General features: G+C 38.4%; 3 protein-coding genes across 3 annotated transcripts in view; 2 read left to right on the forward strand and 1 right to left on the reverse strand.

Moving 5' to 3' along the window:
• LOC133662466 (FYVE, RhoGEF and PH domain-containing protein 4-like) overlaps positions 1-17500 on the forward strand; it is a 205945-nt gene that overhangs the window by 62225 nt on the left and 126220 nt on the right. The window lies entirely within an intron of this gene.
• On the forward strand, positions 4071-17049 carry LOC133662463 (ADP-ribosylation factor-like protein 1). Its single transcript, XM_062066478.1, has 6 exons — positions 4071-4206; positions 6918-7055; positions 12971-13052; positions 13915-14026; positions 14113-14291; positions 17008-17049. The coding sequence occupies exons 1-6, from the start codon at positions 4113-4115 to the stop codon at positions 17036-17038; spliced, it is 636 nt and encodes a 211-aa protein (XP_061922462.1). The 5' UTR covers positions 4071-4112; the 3' UTR covers positions 17039-17049.
• The window catches only part of LOC133661310 (small subunit processome component 20 homolog), a 10661-nt gene continuing 9952 nt past the window's right edge, over positions 16792-17500 (reverse strand). Inside the window, exon 3 of the mRNA XM_062064439.1 lies at positions 16792-17500. This exon is cut by the window's right edge and continues 246 nt beyond it. The gene's annotated coding sequence lies outside the window, so the exon portion shown is untranslated.

Here is a 17500-nt window from a genome sequence, read left to right on the forward strand (position 1 = left end):
AGAAGAGGTTAATTTGGGTATTTTATTGGTATTTTAATTAAATAAAACGACCTAGAAAATGGTTTTTAATGTTATTATATTGCAGAAGTAAAACCCAAATTCTCACATTGGGTTAAATGATTTCAAATTATTAATGAAATCTTGGAAAATAGTTCAAATCAATCAATCAATTCCTTTATTGTCATTGTCACAATAACACTTAAGTCATACATGTCAACGAGATTTTTAAAAAAAAATTTTTTTTAAAGCAGATAAGCCCATAAATTATTATATTTATTGGAGGAATTTATGTTGTTTTAGATAAGCCCAGTTTTTAATATATGTATTTTATTTTTTCATGTGTATATATTGTCTCTTATATTTAATTGACCTTTTTAATACCAGGTTTTGTTTATATGACGATTGTATTTAATTTGATTTATTATGTGAATTGCTCAATCTTTTGTTAAATATTGAGTTATATCGTATGGGAAGTGCGTATTTTAATTCACCGTAGAAGAGGTTAATTTGGGTATTTTATTGGCATTTTTATTTATTAAAACGACCTAGAAAATGTTTTTTTAATGTTATTATATTCCAGGCTTAATTCATCAAACATAAAAAGGAAAACCCAAATTCTCACATTGGTTAAATGATTTTAAATTGTTAATAACATCTTGGAAAATAGTTCAAATCAATCAATCAATTCTTTTATTGTTGTTGTCATAATAACACTTAAGTCATAAATGTCAACAAGATTTTGTTTTTTATTTTTACTTTTCAAAAGTAGATAAGCCCATAAATTATTATATTCATTGGAGGAATTTAAGTTCTTTTCGATAAGCCCAGTTTTTAATAGATGTACTTTATTTTTTCATGTGTATATATTGTCTCTTATATTTTTAATACCAGGTTTTGTTTATATGACGATTGCATTTAATTTGATTTATTATGTGAATTGCTCAATCTTTTGTTAAATATTGAGTTATATCGTATGGGAAGTGCGTATTTTAATTCACCGTAGAAGAGGTTAATTTGGGTATTTTATTGGCATTTTTATTTATTAAAACGACCTAGAAAATGTTTTTTTAATGTTATTATATTCCAGGCTTAATTCATCAAACATAAAAAGGAAAACCCAAATTCTCACATTGGTTAAATGATTTTAAATTGTTAATAACATCTTGGAAAATAGTTCAAATCAATCAATCAATTCCTTTATTGTTGTTGTCATAATAACACTTAAGTCATAAATGTCAACGAGATTTTGTTTTTTATTTTTACTTTTCAAAAGTAGATAAGCCCATAAATTATTATATTCATTGGAGGAATTTAAGTTCTTTTCGATAAGCCCAGTTTTTAATAGATGTACTTTATTTTTTCATGTGTATATATTGTCTCTTATATTTTTAATACCAGGTTTTGTTTATATGACGATTGCATTTAATTTGATTTATTATGTGAATTGCTCAATCTTTTGTTAAATATTGAGTTATATCGTATGGGAAGTGCATATTTTAATTCACCGTAGAAGAGGTTAATTTGGGTATTTTATTGGCATTTTTATTTATTAAAACGACCTAGAAAATGTTTTTTTAATGTTATTATATTCCAGGCTTAATTCATCAAACATAAAAAGGAAAACCCAAATTCTCACATTGGTTAAATGATTTTAAATTGTTAATAACATCTTGGAAAATAGTTCAAATCAATCAATCAATTCCTTTATTGTTGTTGTAAGTAATAACACTTAAGTCATAAATGTCAACGAGATTTTGTTTTTTATTTTTACTTTTCAAAAGTAGATAAGCCCATAAATTATTATATTCATTGGAGGAATTTAAGTTCTTTTAGATAAGCCCAGTTTTTAATAGATGTACTTTATTTTTTCATGTGTATATATTGTCTCTTATATTTTTAATACCAGGCTTTGTTTATATGACGATTGCATTTAATTTGATTTATTATGTGAATTGCTCAATCTTTTGTTAAATATTGAGTTATATCGTATGGGAAGTGCGTCACTGAGTTTGCATATTGTAAATATAGGCCCAGTGTTCAACAACAACACCATTGTATACAAACAAAACGTCATTTAAAAATGCATCATTTCTTTTCAAACGTACAGAAACCAGAACGATGTGCTCAGCAGCCTTAAATGGCATTTTGATTTCCTGTGCTCTTAATTTGGCGATCTAGTCTGAGACGTCATTTCCGGTTTGTAGCGTTTCTGCGTAATATGGGCTCTTGGGTGATTGTGTAAACAGCATTGTGCGCGTTCCCGGCTAAAATGTAAGTTTACGTCGAATATAGCAGGGTTATTAATGCTAAAATGCCTATAATGTGTTAGATGTAGCCTTAACCGAGTGTTTGTTTGACGCCAGCTCAACTTTCGCCCTGTTAATACTTCTTGTTACACAGTAGTTACCCTATCCTATCACTAGAGGGCGACACAGACCACGTTTAAATCAACAGTGCTTATTCTCCATTCATCTCTAATGGACTGCTTTAGTAGTCCATGTACATTTGTTTTATAACACATTGTAGAGTATATTATATTATATATAACATTATACATATCCTGTTATATTATTGCATGTTATATTGCCTAAATGTATCCTAATCATTCTGTGTACGTGTTCCCATTAGACCACACACACACACACACACACACACACACACACACACACACACACACACACACACACACACACACACACACACACACACACACACACACACACACACACACACACACACACACACACACACACACACACACACACACACACACACACACACACACACACACACACACACACACACACACACACACACACACACACACACCTATACCACACTTGTCCAACTTCACCATTAAAGAGTGCCTGAAAGCGTCTCTGTGTCCTACTCTCTGACCGGAGTCCTGGTCCTAAGAAGATATCAGACTAGCATTCCGCGTCCAGAGTAACCTACTTTATCACAGTAACACAGAAAATGTTTTCAGGCAAAATATTTTCTAGATAAAATGTCGATTTATGAAAGTAAAGCCTATATTTTCTAATTGGCTTAATGGTTTACAATTATCAATCAAATCTTGGAGAATGATTAAGAGTACAAAAGCCCTTAACTTGATATCTCTGTTAATTTTTTAAAAAATGATTTAGATGGCCCTTTTTATTTCTTTTTTGCTTTTAAATTATTTATTAATATTTAATACTTTACCTGTATTTGCTTTTGTTTTCTTTCTTTGATGTTGAAAGTGCATCGAGTTTTTGTGTGAATTATAAATGTATTTTATATTTTTATTATTATTTATTAATATTTAATACTCTTATCTGTATTTGCTTTTGTTTTCTTTCTTTGATGTTGAAAGTGCATCGACTTTTTGTGTGAATTATAAATGTATTTTTTATTTTTTATTATTATTATTTATTAAGATTTAATACTCTCTGTATTTGCTTTGGTTTTATTTCTTTGATGTTGAAAGTTCCTTGACTTTCTGTGTGAATTATAAATGTATTTCATATTTTTTATTATTATTATTTATTAATATTTAATACTCTATCTGTATTTGCTTTGGTTTTCTTTCTTTGACGTTGAAAGTGCCTTGACTTTTTGTGTGAATTATACATTTATTTCATATTTTTTATTATTATTATTTATTAATATTTAATACTGTGTATTTGCTTTGGTTTTCTTTCTTTGACATTGAATTATAAATGAATGTTTGTTGATCAATTAAAAAACAAACAAGAAACATAGATTTTAGGTTAAACGACCCCAAAAGGGACAAGCGGTAGGAAATGGATGGATGGATGCCTCGTTTAAAAAAATCCTCACATAAACAAGACATGGCGTGATGGGAGTCAGTAGCGCCCCCGTGCGTCCTTCATTGCAATGACAGAAAAGTCCAAATTGATTAAATTGCGGCAATATGTCCTGATTATTTATAGCTACCTGTTTAATGCTGCATTTTACTTCTCTTTTACTACTAAATAAGCTGTTTGTTTTGTACGACACGTCAATAAAACACTTAAAACAGCAGAAGCGTCTTCCAGGAAGTGACGTAATCTTCGCGCATGCGTGAACCGGGCGGGCAGTGACAGCGACGAAATAAAGTACGCGTGTTGATGACGTCATCTGACGACACGTCACCACACGGAAGAAGGATTTTCCAATCCAACCTCCTGCTGCGGTACGAGAGCCGAGTCTTCGTCAAAATGGGTAATTTTCTCCAAACATTTGCATACGTGCGTCTATTTACTTTAGATGTATCATTAAAAACGCAAATGTTTGACTTTTGCCATACAGTTTACACGTGGTTCGGCTAGCTAGCGCCATGCTAGCTGTTAGCCCGGAGTAATGTTTGTTTTCTTGTGACGTCAACACTTTTTTAAATGTTTAAATCATTGTTTTCTTGTGACGTCAACCCTCTTTTAAATGTTTAAATCATTTGTTTTGCTGTGAAGTGAACACGCGTTTAAATAATACAAGTGGTTGCAATGTGCATTGAAGAATAAGCACAACATTGTGTGACCCCTCCCTTACCATTTAGTGGTCAATTGTACGTAATATGTACTTCACTGTGCAATCTACTAATAAAAGTTTCAATCAATCAATCAATCATGCTAAGATAATCCTGGCTAACTAGCTGGAATTTAAGTTAAGAGTTAGTGTGTGTGTGTGTGTGTGTGTGTGTGTGTGTGTGTGTATGTATACATATATATGTATGTATACGTATGCATGTATATATATGTGTGTGTATATATATATATGTATATATATATATTTATATATATATGTGTATATAGTAGCAATGATTGTCACACACACACACACACACACAAGGTGTGGTGAAATTATCTTCTGCATTTGACCCATCCCCTTGTTCACCCCCTGGGAGGTGAGGAGAGCAGTGAGCAGCAGCAGTGACCGCGCCTGGGAATCATTTTGGTGATTTAACCCCCAATTCCAACCCTTGATGCTGAGGAGGTAATGGCTCCCGTGTTTATAGTCTGTGGATGAAGAAACAGGACTGCAGAGTTTGGAGAGACTGGAGGAGATGTGGATGAAGAGACAGGACTACAGAGTTTGGAGAGACTGGAGGAGATGTGGATGAAGAGACAGGGCTGCAGAGTTTGGAGAGACTGGAGAAGATGTGGATGAAGAGACAGGACTACAGAGTTTGGAGAGACTAGAGGAGATGTGGATGAAGAGACAGGGCTGCAGAGTTTGGAGAGACTGGAGGAGATGTGGATGAAGAGACAGGACTGCAGAGTTTGGAGAGACTGGAGGGGATGTGGATGAAGAGACAGGACTGCAGAGTTCGGAGAGACTGGAGGAGATGTGGATGAAGAGACAGGGCTGCAGAGTTTGGAGAGAATAGAAGAGATGTGGATGAAGAGACAGGACTGCAGAGTTTGGAGAGACTAGAAGAGATGTGGATGAAGAGACAGGACTGCAGAGTTTGGAGAGACTGGAGGAGATGTGGATGAAGAGACAGGACTGCAGAGTTTGGAGAGACTAGAAGAGATGTGGATGAAGAGACAGGACTGCAGAGTTTGGAGAGACTAGAAGAGATGTGGATGAAGAGACAGGACTGCAGAGTTTGGAGAGACTGGAGGAGATGTGGATGAAGAAACAGGACTGCAGAGTTTGGAGAGACTGGAGGGGATGTGGATGAAGAGAACAGAACTGCGGAGCTGGACAAGCTTCACAGTGTCTTGGCTGAATGAGCAGGTATCGGACACCTCCGTCTCCTTGGACGTATCCTCGGTCTCATTGCTCATCCATGCAGACTGGACACTGGCTGAGAGTTGGTGGGCGGCCGAGGGTGGAGTCGGCTCTCTTGGTTGCTTTGTTGGGTCTGCTCCTGTCTCTGGCCATGCTCCCCCCCCCCAACCCAGCAGACGATGGCGTGGAACACAGCAGAGGCCACCACAGTGTATATGTTTTTATTTTTTTACTTTTGTAGCTGTACGTAGAAGTGGCTGATTGCATCAGCTCTGCTCTTTTAATGTCTTTAATGTTTCCCTCTTACACACATGCTTATGTGTGCTATGGCTATGAGGTTTTTTTCCCCTTGGCCTCAGTCTGCACCCCCTCTCCAGGGGCCCAGGCTTAGACTGAATATTTTTTTTCTCACCCCCACCAGTGTTTTCTCACCTTTTTTGTAAGGGGCACTGGAAGTTGGCAGACCTGGCAGCGATCCTGTTCTGTCTCCCTGTCATGTTTGATCCTGTTCCGTCTCCCTGTCATGTTTGATCCTGTTCCGTCTCCCTGTCATGTTTGATCCTGTTCAGTCTCCCTGTCATGTCTGATCCTGTTCTGTCCGATCCCGTTGTGTCTCCCTGTAATGTTTGATCCTGTTCTGCCTCCCTGTAATGTTTGATCGTGTTCTGTGTGGTGACGGTGTGGTGCAGTTGGGAGAGTGGCCGTGCCAGCAACCTGAGGGTTCCTGGTTCGATCCCCACCTTCTACCAACCTCGTCACGTCCGTTGTGTCCTTGAGCAAGACACTTCACCCTTGCTCCTGATGGCTGCTGGTTAGCGCCTTGCATGGCAGCTCTTGCCATCAGTGTGTGAATGTGGAAATAGTGTCAAAGCGCTTTGAGTACCTTGAAGGTAGAAAAGTGCTGTACAAGTATAACCCATTTACCATTCTGTCTCCCTGTCATGCTTGATCCTGTTCTGTCGCCCTGTCATGCTTGATCCTGTTCTGTCTCCCTGTCATGCTTGATCCTGTTCTGTCTCCCTGTCATGCTTGATCCTGTTCTGTCTCCCTGTCATGTTTGATCCTGTTCTGTCTCCCTGTCATGTTTGATCCTGTTCTGTCTCCCTGTAATGTTTGATCCTGTTCTGTCTCCCTGTAATGTTTGTCTGCTCTTGAAAGGGATTATCAAAGAACGTCTGATTCTGATTCTCCCACTCCCCCAGGTGGTTTCTTCTCGAGTCTGTTCTCGGGCCTCTTTGGCACCAAGGAGATGAGGATCTTGATACTGGGTTTGGACGGCGCGGGGAAAACCACCATTTTGTATCGGCTGCAGGTCGGCGAGGTTGTCACCACCATTCCCAGTAAGTGCATCACGACCCAGCGGCCCCTTTTTAAACCTTGTGATATCAAGCGGATTGGCCAGGCTCGGTAGTCAGCGCGCTCGCCTCTGATGCAGGTGACCTGGGTTCGTGTTTGCTCGGAGCCGTAGGAAGAACCCAAGGAACTCTTCACACTTTGTAGTAAAAATACTCACCTAGCTTGTTCTCTGTTGACATTGACTGATGACATTGGATGGCTTGATGACCATTTTACCCAAATGACATTGTGTAGATCCACTTGTAACTTACACATATTCACTTTTTACATCTACTAAATCACTAAAGTCAGTCTTGCATAGTGACTGGGGCAAACTACAGTGTGACCCCGCATACGGTGATTAGAAATAAACTGTTTGCACCATAGACATGTTATAAGTAGACGCAGCATTGGCGCGAGAAATTGGGCCGCCATCTTGAAGTGGTGACGAGGAGCCGGCGAGCAGCCTAAACTGACAGATGACAGGTAGAAAACAAAGATGCTAAACTGACAGGTAGAAAACAAAGATGCTAAACTGACAGTTGACAGGTAGAAAACAAAGATGCTAAACTGACAGTTGACAGGTAGAAAACAAAGATGCTAAACTGACAGTTGACAGGTAGAAAACAAAGATGCTAAACTGACAGTTGACAGGTAGAAAACAAATATGCTAAACTGACAGTTGACAGGTAGAAAACAAAGATGCTAAACTGACAGTTGACAGGTAGAAAACAAAGATGCTAAACTGACAGTTGACAGGTAGAAAACAAAGATGCTAAACTGACAGCTGACAGGTAGAAAACAAAGATGCTAAACTGACAGTTGACAGGTAGAAAACAAAGATGCTAAACTGACAGTTGACAGGTAGAAAACAAAGATGCTAAACTGACAGTTGACAGGTAGAAAACAAAGATGCTAAACTGACAGTTGACAGGTAGAAAACAAAGATGCTAAACTGACAGCTGACAGGTAGAAAACAAAGATGCTAAACTGACAGTTGACAGGTAGAAAACAAAGATGCTAAACTGACAGCTGACAGGTAGAAAACAAAGATGCTGAACTGACAGTTGACAGGTAGAAAACAAAGATGCTAAACTGACAGTTGACAGGTAGAAAACAAAGATGCTAAACTGACAGTTGACAGGTAGAAAACAAAGATGCTAAACTGACAGCTGACAGGTAGAAAACAAAGATGCTAAACTGACAGTTGACAGGTAGAAAACAAAGATGCTAAACTGACAGCTGACAGGTAGAAAACAAAGATGCTGAACTGACAGTTGACAGGTAGAAAACAAAGATGCTAAACTGACAGTTGACAGGTAGAAAACAAAGATGCTAAACTGACGGTTGACAGGTAGAAAACAAAGATGCTAAACTGACAGTTGACAGGTAGAAAACAAAGATGCTAAACTGACGGTTGACAGGTAGAAAACAAAGATGCTAAACTGACGGTTGACAGGTAGAAAACAAAGATGCTAAACTGACGGTTGACAGGTAGAAAACAAAGATGCTAAACTGACGGTTGACAGGTAGAAAACAAAGATGCTAAACTGACAGTTGACAGGTAGAAAACAAAGATGCTAAACTGACAGTTGACAGGTAGAAAACAAAGATGCTAAACTGACAGTTGACAGGTAGAAAACAAAGATGGTGTTCAGCGTTTTCCTGCTCAAATGAGCGGACTGTTGAAATTAGGAATCGGGGGATGACTTTTCACAAGTAAGATTTAACATTAATGTACTATTGGTTGTATTTTGTGAAAAGAATGTTAACCACAGAGTTGAGAAGGAGCAAAGATCTTCAATAGTACTGAAATCCTAGCCGCTAGCAAACAAGAGTATGACCATAATAGAATTGCTTGTCAATTAAATTAATTACATTTAAAGATGTCATACTTGAATAACATAAAGTTGAAATAAATGATGAAGATAAAGATTGTAAAAGTTATGTTTATGTTGAAGTATTTGGCAGACGCTTTTATCCAAAGCGACGTACATAAAAATACATATAAAACAATCACTGTAAACATGATCATTTAAGGGAAGAATGTAATACAAAATATCAATACAAAGTGTCAAGACAGAATAAACTCTCTGCTGCTGCAGCAACAGAGATACAGTCTATAAGATGTATAGATATCTAATATATTCATACATTGTTTATGTAGCATGTATATATAACCTCATCATATTGTTTCTTCAACTTCAAAATAGCTGAGCATTTTTCCCCCCTTCTCTGGGATTATATTCCCAGTTTTGATCTGGGACATCTGGTCACTTATAGCATATAACAATATTCTATTAATGTTGAGCAAACTATGAATAATAAAACATGTGTCCTTTATCATAGCTACACGTCTGACAAAAAAGCGTGTGAAAATCAGTGGTATTCAGTGAGGTAAAGTGAATTAAATGCGCTGAAAGTTCATTGCTCCTGCCAAATGAATTGCACTGAGTGGAGCGGATCACCACTCCAAGATGGCGGCCCCGCGTCTCGTCAGCGCCAGTAGGCAGTAGCGCTCCATGCTGCGTACCCTTAGAAGATGTCTATGGTTTGCACGATCATAGCTCCTCTGGACACGAGCAGTGCGAAAAGCCCGCCCTCCCCTGAAGCTCCGCCCCTGACATGATCAGTAGTGATATGCAATACCATTGATTCTCTTTCCGATTCCAAATAAAACTCAAGCAGGTATCAATCTGATACTGGGTGCAAATACCGTATTTTTCGGACTATAAGTGGCAGTTTTTTTCATAGTTTGGCCGGGGGTGCGACTTATACTCAGGGGCGACTTATGTGTTAAATTATTAACACATTAGCGTAAAATATCAAATAATATTATTGATCTCATTCACGTAAGAGACTAGACGTATAAGATTTCACGGGATTTAGCGATTAGGAGTGACAGATTGTTTGGTGAACATATAGCATGTTCTATATGTTATAGTTATTTGAATGACTCTTACCGTAATATGTTATGTTAACATACCAGGCACCTTCTCAGTTGGTTATTTATGCCTCATATAACGTACACTTATTCAGCCTGTTGTTCACTATTCTTTAGACATTTTAAATTGCCTTTCAAATGTCTATTCTTGCTGTTGGCTTTTATCAAACACATTTCCCCAAAAAGTGCGACTTACCGGTACATGTTTTTTTCCTTCTTTATCATGCATTTTCGGCCGGTGTGACTTATACTCCGAAAAATACGGTATACATTTCTACCGGAATTTTTGTGTATATTTACAAATAACATCTGTCAAAAAAAGAGCAAAAAAGCTGAGATTTGTAAACTATTAATAATATACTTAGTCACCTATAACAGTGTATTCTCTCGCTCTAAAAAATGAGTTATTAGCTATTTTTTTTCAAAATAAACACATTTCAAAATGTCTCCCCCATACTTACTAGCACTTTTTAAACAAACAAATGTCAACACTTTTCAGTATGCGGCTCTTGGTGGGAAAAGTTTGGACACCCCTGAACTATAAAGTGTGGATATTAGACCATAAAGATCTGGTATTGACATTTCAGTATGGTTGAAGCACATCAACCGTGTACAAAACGGGTTATTTTCTGGCGCATTTAAAAATCTTTAAAGTTAAAGTAGCAATGATTGTCACACACACAGTAGTTGTGGTGAAATTTGCCCTTTGCATTTGACCCATCACCCTTGCTCACCCCCTGGGAGGTGAGGGGAGCAGTGAGCAGCAGCGGTGGCCACGCCCGGGAATCATTTTTGATGATTTAACCCCCAATTCCAACCCTTGATGCTGAGTGCCAAGCAGGGAGGTAATGGCTCCCATTTTTATAGTCTTTGGTATGACTCGGCCGGGGTTTGAACTCACAACCTACCCATCTCAGGGCGGACACTCTAACCAAGTATTTTTCAACCTTTTTTGAGCGGAGGCACACCACCAGCAGAAAAGGTTAAAAAATGAAACTCCACCAGGTTGTCGTGCCTTATTTTGAGTTTCCTGTGTGTAGTGCTTTAGTTCCTGTCTTGCGCTGTTATTTTGGTGACCCTTCCTGTTTTGTTGGTGTTCTCCTGTAGCAGCTTCACACCGTCCTTTGAGTGCTGTTGCCCGCACCTGCTTTGTTTTCGCAATCAAGACTATTTAAGTTGTGCGTACGCTAACCTTCTTTGTGTGGACATTGTTGATTGTCATGTACGGATGTACTTTGTGGACGCCGTCTTTGCTCCACACGCTGTAAGTCTTTGCTGTCGTCCAGCATTCTGTTTTTGTTGACTTTGTAGCCAGTTCAGTTTTACTTTGGTTTTAAAATAGCCATTCCTATGCTACAGTGCCTTTTTGTTGATTTTTGGTTTAAGCGTTACATACCTTTTTACCCGCACGCCGTCTACCGCTGTGCTCTGCATACTGGGATCACGACAAACCATCCTCGACGTGTCCCGACTTCTACAAAGCAATGAACTACCTGCTGCCACCTACTGGTATGGAGTATTACAAGATCACCCTGCCAAGCTCTACACAGCACAGGCACTAGACAACGGCACATTATTATGATTATTGATTTGCAAAAAATATTTTTTGGACCAATTAGGTGAAGTTGCATAATTTCCCACGGCACACCAGACAATATCTCACGCGGCACAGTGGTTGAAAATCACTGCTCTAACCACAAGGCCACAATAGGTGATATCACAAGGTTAAACCTGCATCTGCCATTAAAACATATCTTATGTGGTACTGTCAACATTTAAATTGTAAAAAAAAAGATGTACTTTCTCTTTAAATATCCTTCTTGAAAATGGCCTTGCAAATATATATCTGACACCTAATCAACCTTTTGTTCTCCTTCTTTGTGGGTTAAAAAAGTAGCTATGTTCAATTCATCCGCTGGTCTGCATAGCACCGCCGCGGCTCAAACCATCCATTTTCTACCGCTTGTCCAGTGAGTATCCAATCACAGGACGCGTAAAGAAGGCCTTACTGACAACTCGTGATCTGATTGGCTAAGGCAGTGTTTTTCAACAACTGTGCCGCGAGATGATCTAATTTCACCTATTTGGATTAAAAATATGTTTTGCAAACGATGTGTTGTTGTTGAGTGTCGGTGCTGTCTAGAGCTCGGCAGAGTAACCGTGTAATACTCTTTCATATCAGTAGGTGGCAGCCGCTAGCTAATTGCTTTATAGATGTGGGAAACAGCGGGAGGCAGCGTGCAGGTAAAAAGGTGTCTAATGCTTAAACCAAAACTAAACAAAAGGTGAGTGCCCCTAAGGAAAGGCATTGAAGCTTAGGAAAGGCTAAGCAGAACCAGACTGAACTGGCTACAAAGTAAACAAAAACAGAATGCTGGACGACAGCAAAGACTTACTGTGGAGCAAAGACGGCGTCCACAATGTGCATCCGAACATGACTTGACAATCAACAATGTCCCCACAAAGAAGGATAAAAGCAAGTGAAATATTCTTGATTGCTAAAACAAAGTAGATGCGGGAAATATCGCTCAAAGGAAGCCATGAAACTGCTACAGGAAAATACCAAAAAAAGAGAAAAAGCCACTAAAATAAGAGCGCAAGACAAGAAGTAAAACACACACATAAAAATTCCAAATAAGTCAGGGTGTGATGTGACAGGTGGTGACAGTACACCTACTTTGAGACAAGAGCTATAGTGATGCATGCTTGGTTATGCTTTAAAGTCATATCCAACAATTGCCACAACGACTTTTTATTAACTGAGTTTCGTCTTTTAAGTATTTCTGCTGGTGGTGTGCCTCCGCATTTTTTGCACACAAAAAGTGTGCCTCAGCTCAAAAAAGGTTGAAAAACACTGATCTATGACCATGATCTATCAACTGTATGTGCCCGTTACCTTAGAGTGCACAGACATTGTTGGTTCTGAAGGCTACTACTACTACTACTACTACACACTTGTTTGTTTTGTCTTTGCAGCAATCGGCTTTAATGTGGAGACTGTCACATACAAGAATCTGAAGTTCCAGGTTTGGGATCTGGGAGGACAGACAAGTATCAGGTACACAATAAAAGAACACAAAGCACTAAGGGTGTAACGGTACGTGTATTTGTATTGAACCGTTTCGGTACGGGGGTTCCGGTTCGGTTCGGAGGTGTACCGAACGAGTTTCCACACGGACATATTAAGTAGCGTAACGCACGTTGTGTAAACAATGCACGCCGAGGCACAACACACGGCATGCTAGCAGCTAACGGGCTAGGATAGACTGACCATACGTCCTCTTTTCACCGGACATGTCCTCTTTTGGAGTTTCTTAAATGCCTCAAATGTCCGGCATTTTGAGTTAGGGTTGCGTGTGTTTTCAATGTACGTTCAGGGTTAAGAAGGGGTTAAAAACAAAACAAACAGCAGCATTGGTGAGGGAGGGGCAGAGACAGAGAGAGAGTTATGATAAACTGCTTTTTATCACATTTAATGTTTTATTATCTATAGCAGGGGTGTCAAAAGTGTGCCATTTGCGGCCCACAGCTAATGTTTTAAAGGCCCACGGCACATTCTAAAAATACTATTAAAATAAACAAAAACGAAATAAAAAAGGTTAAATGTAATTTAGAAAAAGTTGCAATGTTGACTAATAAAACAAAGCTGTTTTTCTTTCAAACTGTCATTGCTCAAAACATAATATTGAATCAAAATCAATGTTATTATGAATTATTGACCTATCCAAGGTTCCCATTACTTCACATCAAATATTACACTAAGAAAAATATTTCTGGTGGAAGATTTTGCAAATTTGGTAAATAAATAACCCAAAAATGTATATTTTGTTGTTTTCTTACTGTACCGAACCCAAATGTTTGTGTAGCGTTACACCCCTACAAAGCACGGTTCTCTTCAGCGGACTGTCTCCTCCACACAGGCCCTACTGGAGATGTTACTACTCCAACACGGACGCCGTCATCTACGTGGTGGACAGCAGCGACCGCGACAGAATGGGCATCTCAAAGTCCGAGCTGGTGGCCATGTTGGAGGCGAGTGGCGTCACTCCATCCCGATAGCTGAGGGGGGGGGGGGGGGGGGGGGGTTTAGCAGCGTTGTCATGGTTACTTGTGTCCAGGAGGAGGAGCTGAAGAAGGCCATCCTGGTGGTGTTTGCAAACAAACAAGACATGGACCAGGCCATGACGCCCGCCGAGGTGGCCAACGCACTGGGTCTTCCCGCCCTCAAAGACAGGAAGTGGCAGATCTTCAAGACCTCAGCCACCAAGGGCACAGGCCTGGACGAAGCAATGGAGTGGTAGGCCACAATTACAGATGTCCCATGATATCATCGGCCGATAAATGCTTTAAAATGTAATATGGGAAATTATCAGTATCGGTTTAAAAAAGTAAAATGTATGACTTTTTAAAAGGCCGTAGGGAGAAGTACAGCGCGCCAATAAACCTTAAAGGCACTGCCTTTGCGTGCCGGCCCAGTCACATAATATCTACGGCTTTTCACACACACAAGTGAATGCAACGCATACTTGGTCAACAGCCATACAGGTCACACTGAGGGTGGCCGTATAAACAACTTTTAACACTGTCACAAATATGCGCCACACTGTGAACCCACACCAAACAAGAACGACAAACCATAAACACAACAGAACAAATACCCAGAACCCCTTGCAGCACTAACCCTTCCGGGACCAGGCATGTGATTTTTCCGCCTAAAGTCGGAATTCCGTCTTTTTTAATCTCGGGGGGGAAAAAAATTATCTCCCGTTTTTTTCCCCGACCCTAAATCAAGATTCGAGACGTAGTTTATATTACGCCGTAGTTGATTGGTCGATATGTTCCTTGTGACCAATCAGGACATCTGTTATGAATGATGACGTTAATAACGTCATCATTCATAATGGTTACTACGGCCATTTTCCATATGTAAACAATGTCGGTTCTCGAGAGAAAGGACGCTTTACGAGTAAAAGAAATTGATAAACATGTCAAAAATAAGTTCCGATGGGACTGGATGGAAAGGGAAATCACTGATACTGTTGGGAAGAAGAAAGTTACGACTTTGTTCGGTGATTTTATTCGGAAAATCGATCGTCCCGGAAAGGTTTTGTGCACGTGGTGTCATGATAATATTGACTATGGATCACGAGGTTTCAAGGCTTTGGAAGTACATGCGAAACGCCAACAACATATGAAACAACTTGAAGCAAGGAAAACAAACTTTTCACTAGCTGGTACTTTTGGATGTCAACCGAAAGTGAGCAAACCTTACGGACTTCATCTTTTGTTTACATCGACAACTGCCGTAGACATGGAGAGGAAAGATCCGCCCACTTCAGTTGCAGACAGGGTTGTTAATAATGAGGTAAGCTAAAAAGTATTTGCTTGCGAAATACGCATGTTTGTTTTAAATATTTACCAATTATTGCTTTGCGAAATATAAATGGGTTTTTCTAAAAATAAAAAGCCACGTGAAAATATATTATGAAATTCAAAGAGTCGCATTATTGAATCCAGTTAACAATTTATTTGAAATAAATTTGCATATAATACTATTTTGTAATATTAAGTTCTTATGTAGTCTCTTGAAACTATTGTCAGTGGTGTAACAATCTTGGAGGTAAATATTTTCACACTTGTTTCATGCAATATGTCAGTGTCCTCACATTATTATTTCCTATTTTCAAATATGAGTAAACAATACTAAACATTAGGGATGTCCAATAATATCGGAAATTATCGATATCGTTTTTTTTATTATCTGTATCGTTTTTTAAATTTTTTATTTTTATTAAATCAACATAAAAAACACAAGATACACTTACAATTAAGGCACCAACCCAAAAAACCTCCCTCCCCCATTTCTTTCTGTTATCAATATTCTGGTTCCTACATTATATATCAATATATATCAATACAGTCTGCAAGGGATACAGTCCGTAAGCACACATGATTGTGCGTGCTGCTGGTCCACTAATAATACTAACCTTTAACACTTAATTTTACTCATTTTCATTAATTACTAGTTTATGTAACTGTTTTTATATTGTTTTACTTTCTTTTTTATTCAAGAAAATGTTTTTAATTTAGTTATCTTATTTTATTTTTATTTTTTTAAAAGTACCTTATCTTCACCATACATGGTGGTCCAAATTAGGCATAATAATGTGTTAATTCCACGACTGCATGTATCGGTTGATATCGGTAATTAAAGAGTTGGACAATATCGGCAAAAAGCCATTATCGGACATCCCTACTAAACATGTTTAATTATTTTCATAAATGTATATCCTATTTTGGCGAAAAGAATGAAATGTTTACATTACATGAACTGAAGTAATGTGGTAATACTGTAAATAAACTGTAGATAATAACACTGATCAATGTGACACCTGTGGATGTGAAATGAACACAAGATGTAAATATTAGTGACTAAATACTGTTGGGACTGAAGCATATACAGTGATTCATTAGGATCATTGGGTTATGTATGTTCTATTAATGATGTTTTCATGTCTTTAAACACTAAAATATTTTCTTCAAATGGTGCTGTCTTTGTTAATTTTAGCATGTTAAATTGGTGAAAAAACCCCACATTTTTTTCAGTCTTTTTCATTGTGGTCAAATCACATGCCTGGGGACGCTACAAAATACACCCGCCCACCTCGAACCTCCTCATGCTCTCTCAGGGAGAGCATGTCCCAAATCCCAAGATGCTGTTTTGAGGCATGTTAAAAAAAAATAATGCACTTTGTGACTTCAATAATAAATATGGCAGTGCCATGTTGGCATTTTTTTTTGCCATAACTTGAGTTGATTTATTTTGGAAAACCTTGTTACATTGTTTAATGCATCCAGCGGGGCATAATAATGTGTTGATTCCACCACTGTATATATGGGTATCGGCAATTAAGAGTTTGACGATATCGGCAAAAAAGCCATTATCGGACATCTCTAGCTACAATGTTACAAGCATGAAGGCCTCGTTTAAATACCTTTTTGTTTCTTCACAGGCTAGTGGATTCGCTCAAGAGTCGGCAGTAAAGAAAAAAGAAGACCCACCCGTTTTGTAAATACTTCTGAACTTTGACCCTTCCTTGTGACTGACCTCACTTTCCGGTCTAGTCTGGCCAAACCTTGGACTGAAAAGGCCTCATTTATAATTGTGTGTGTGTGAGAGAATCATGAGCTGAGCAGATCACAAGTACATTTAAGGGTCATGTTAGTTGCATGGAAGAACATCATGCCATACATCTCCACTAGGAGGCAGTGTTGTACCATAAATCCACTCCCTCATAGCCAACACTACAAGTCCCAGGCCACCTGTCTTCCTTTTCCTGCTTATTTTCCCTTCATGATTTAGTAATGTGCACATTTCTAGTAGTTTAATCACCTTTTCCATTTACAGACAACAGTTTTATGGTTGCATATTTATATCTGCTTGTACAGTGAAAATGATCCACAGTAAAAGACTTTTTGGTGATTGTAACAATTGTGTTGGGATGA

Source organism: Entelurus aequoreus, linkage group LG12 (assembly GCF_033978785.1).
Source record: "Entelurus aequoreus isolate RoL-2023_Sb linkage group LG12, RoL_Eaeq_v1.1, whole genome shotgun sequence".
Classification (NCBI taxonomy): Eukaryota; Metazoa; Chordata; class Actinopteri; order Syngnathiformes; family Syngnathidae; genus Entelurus; species Entelurus aequoreus.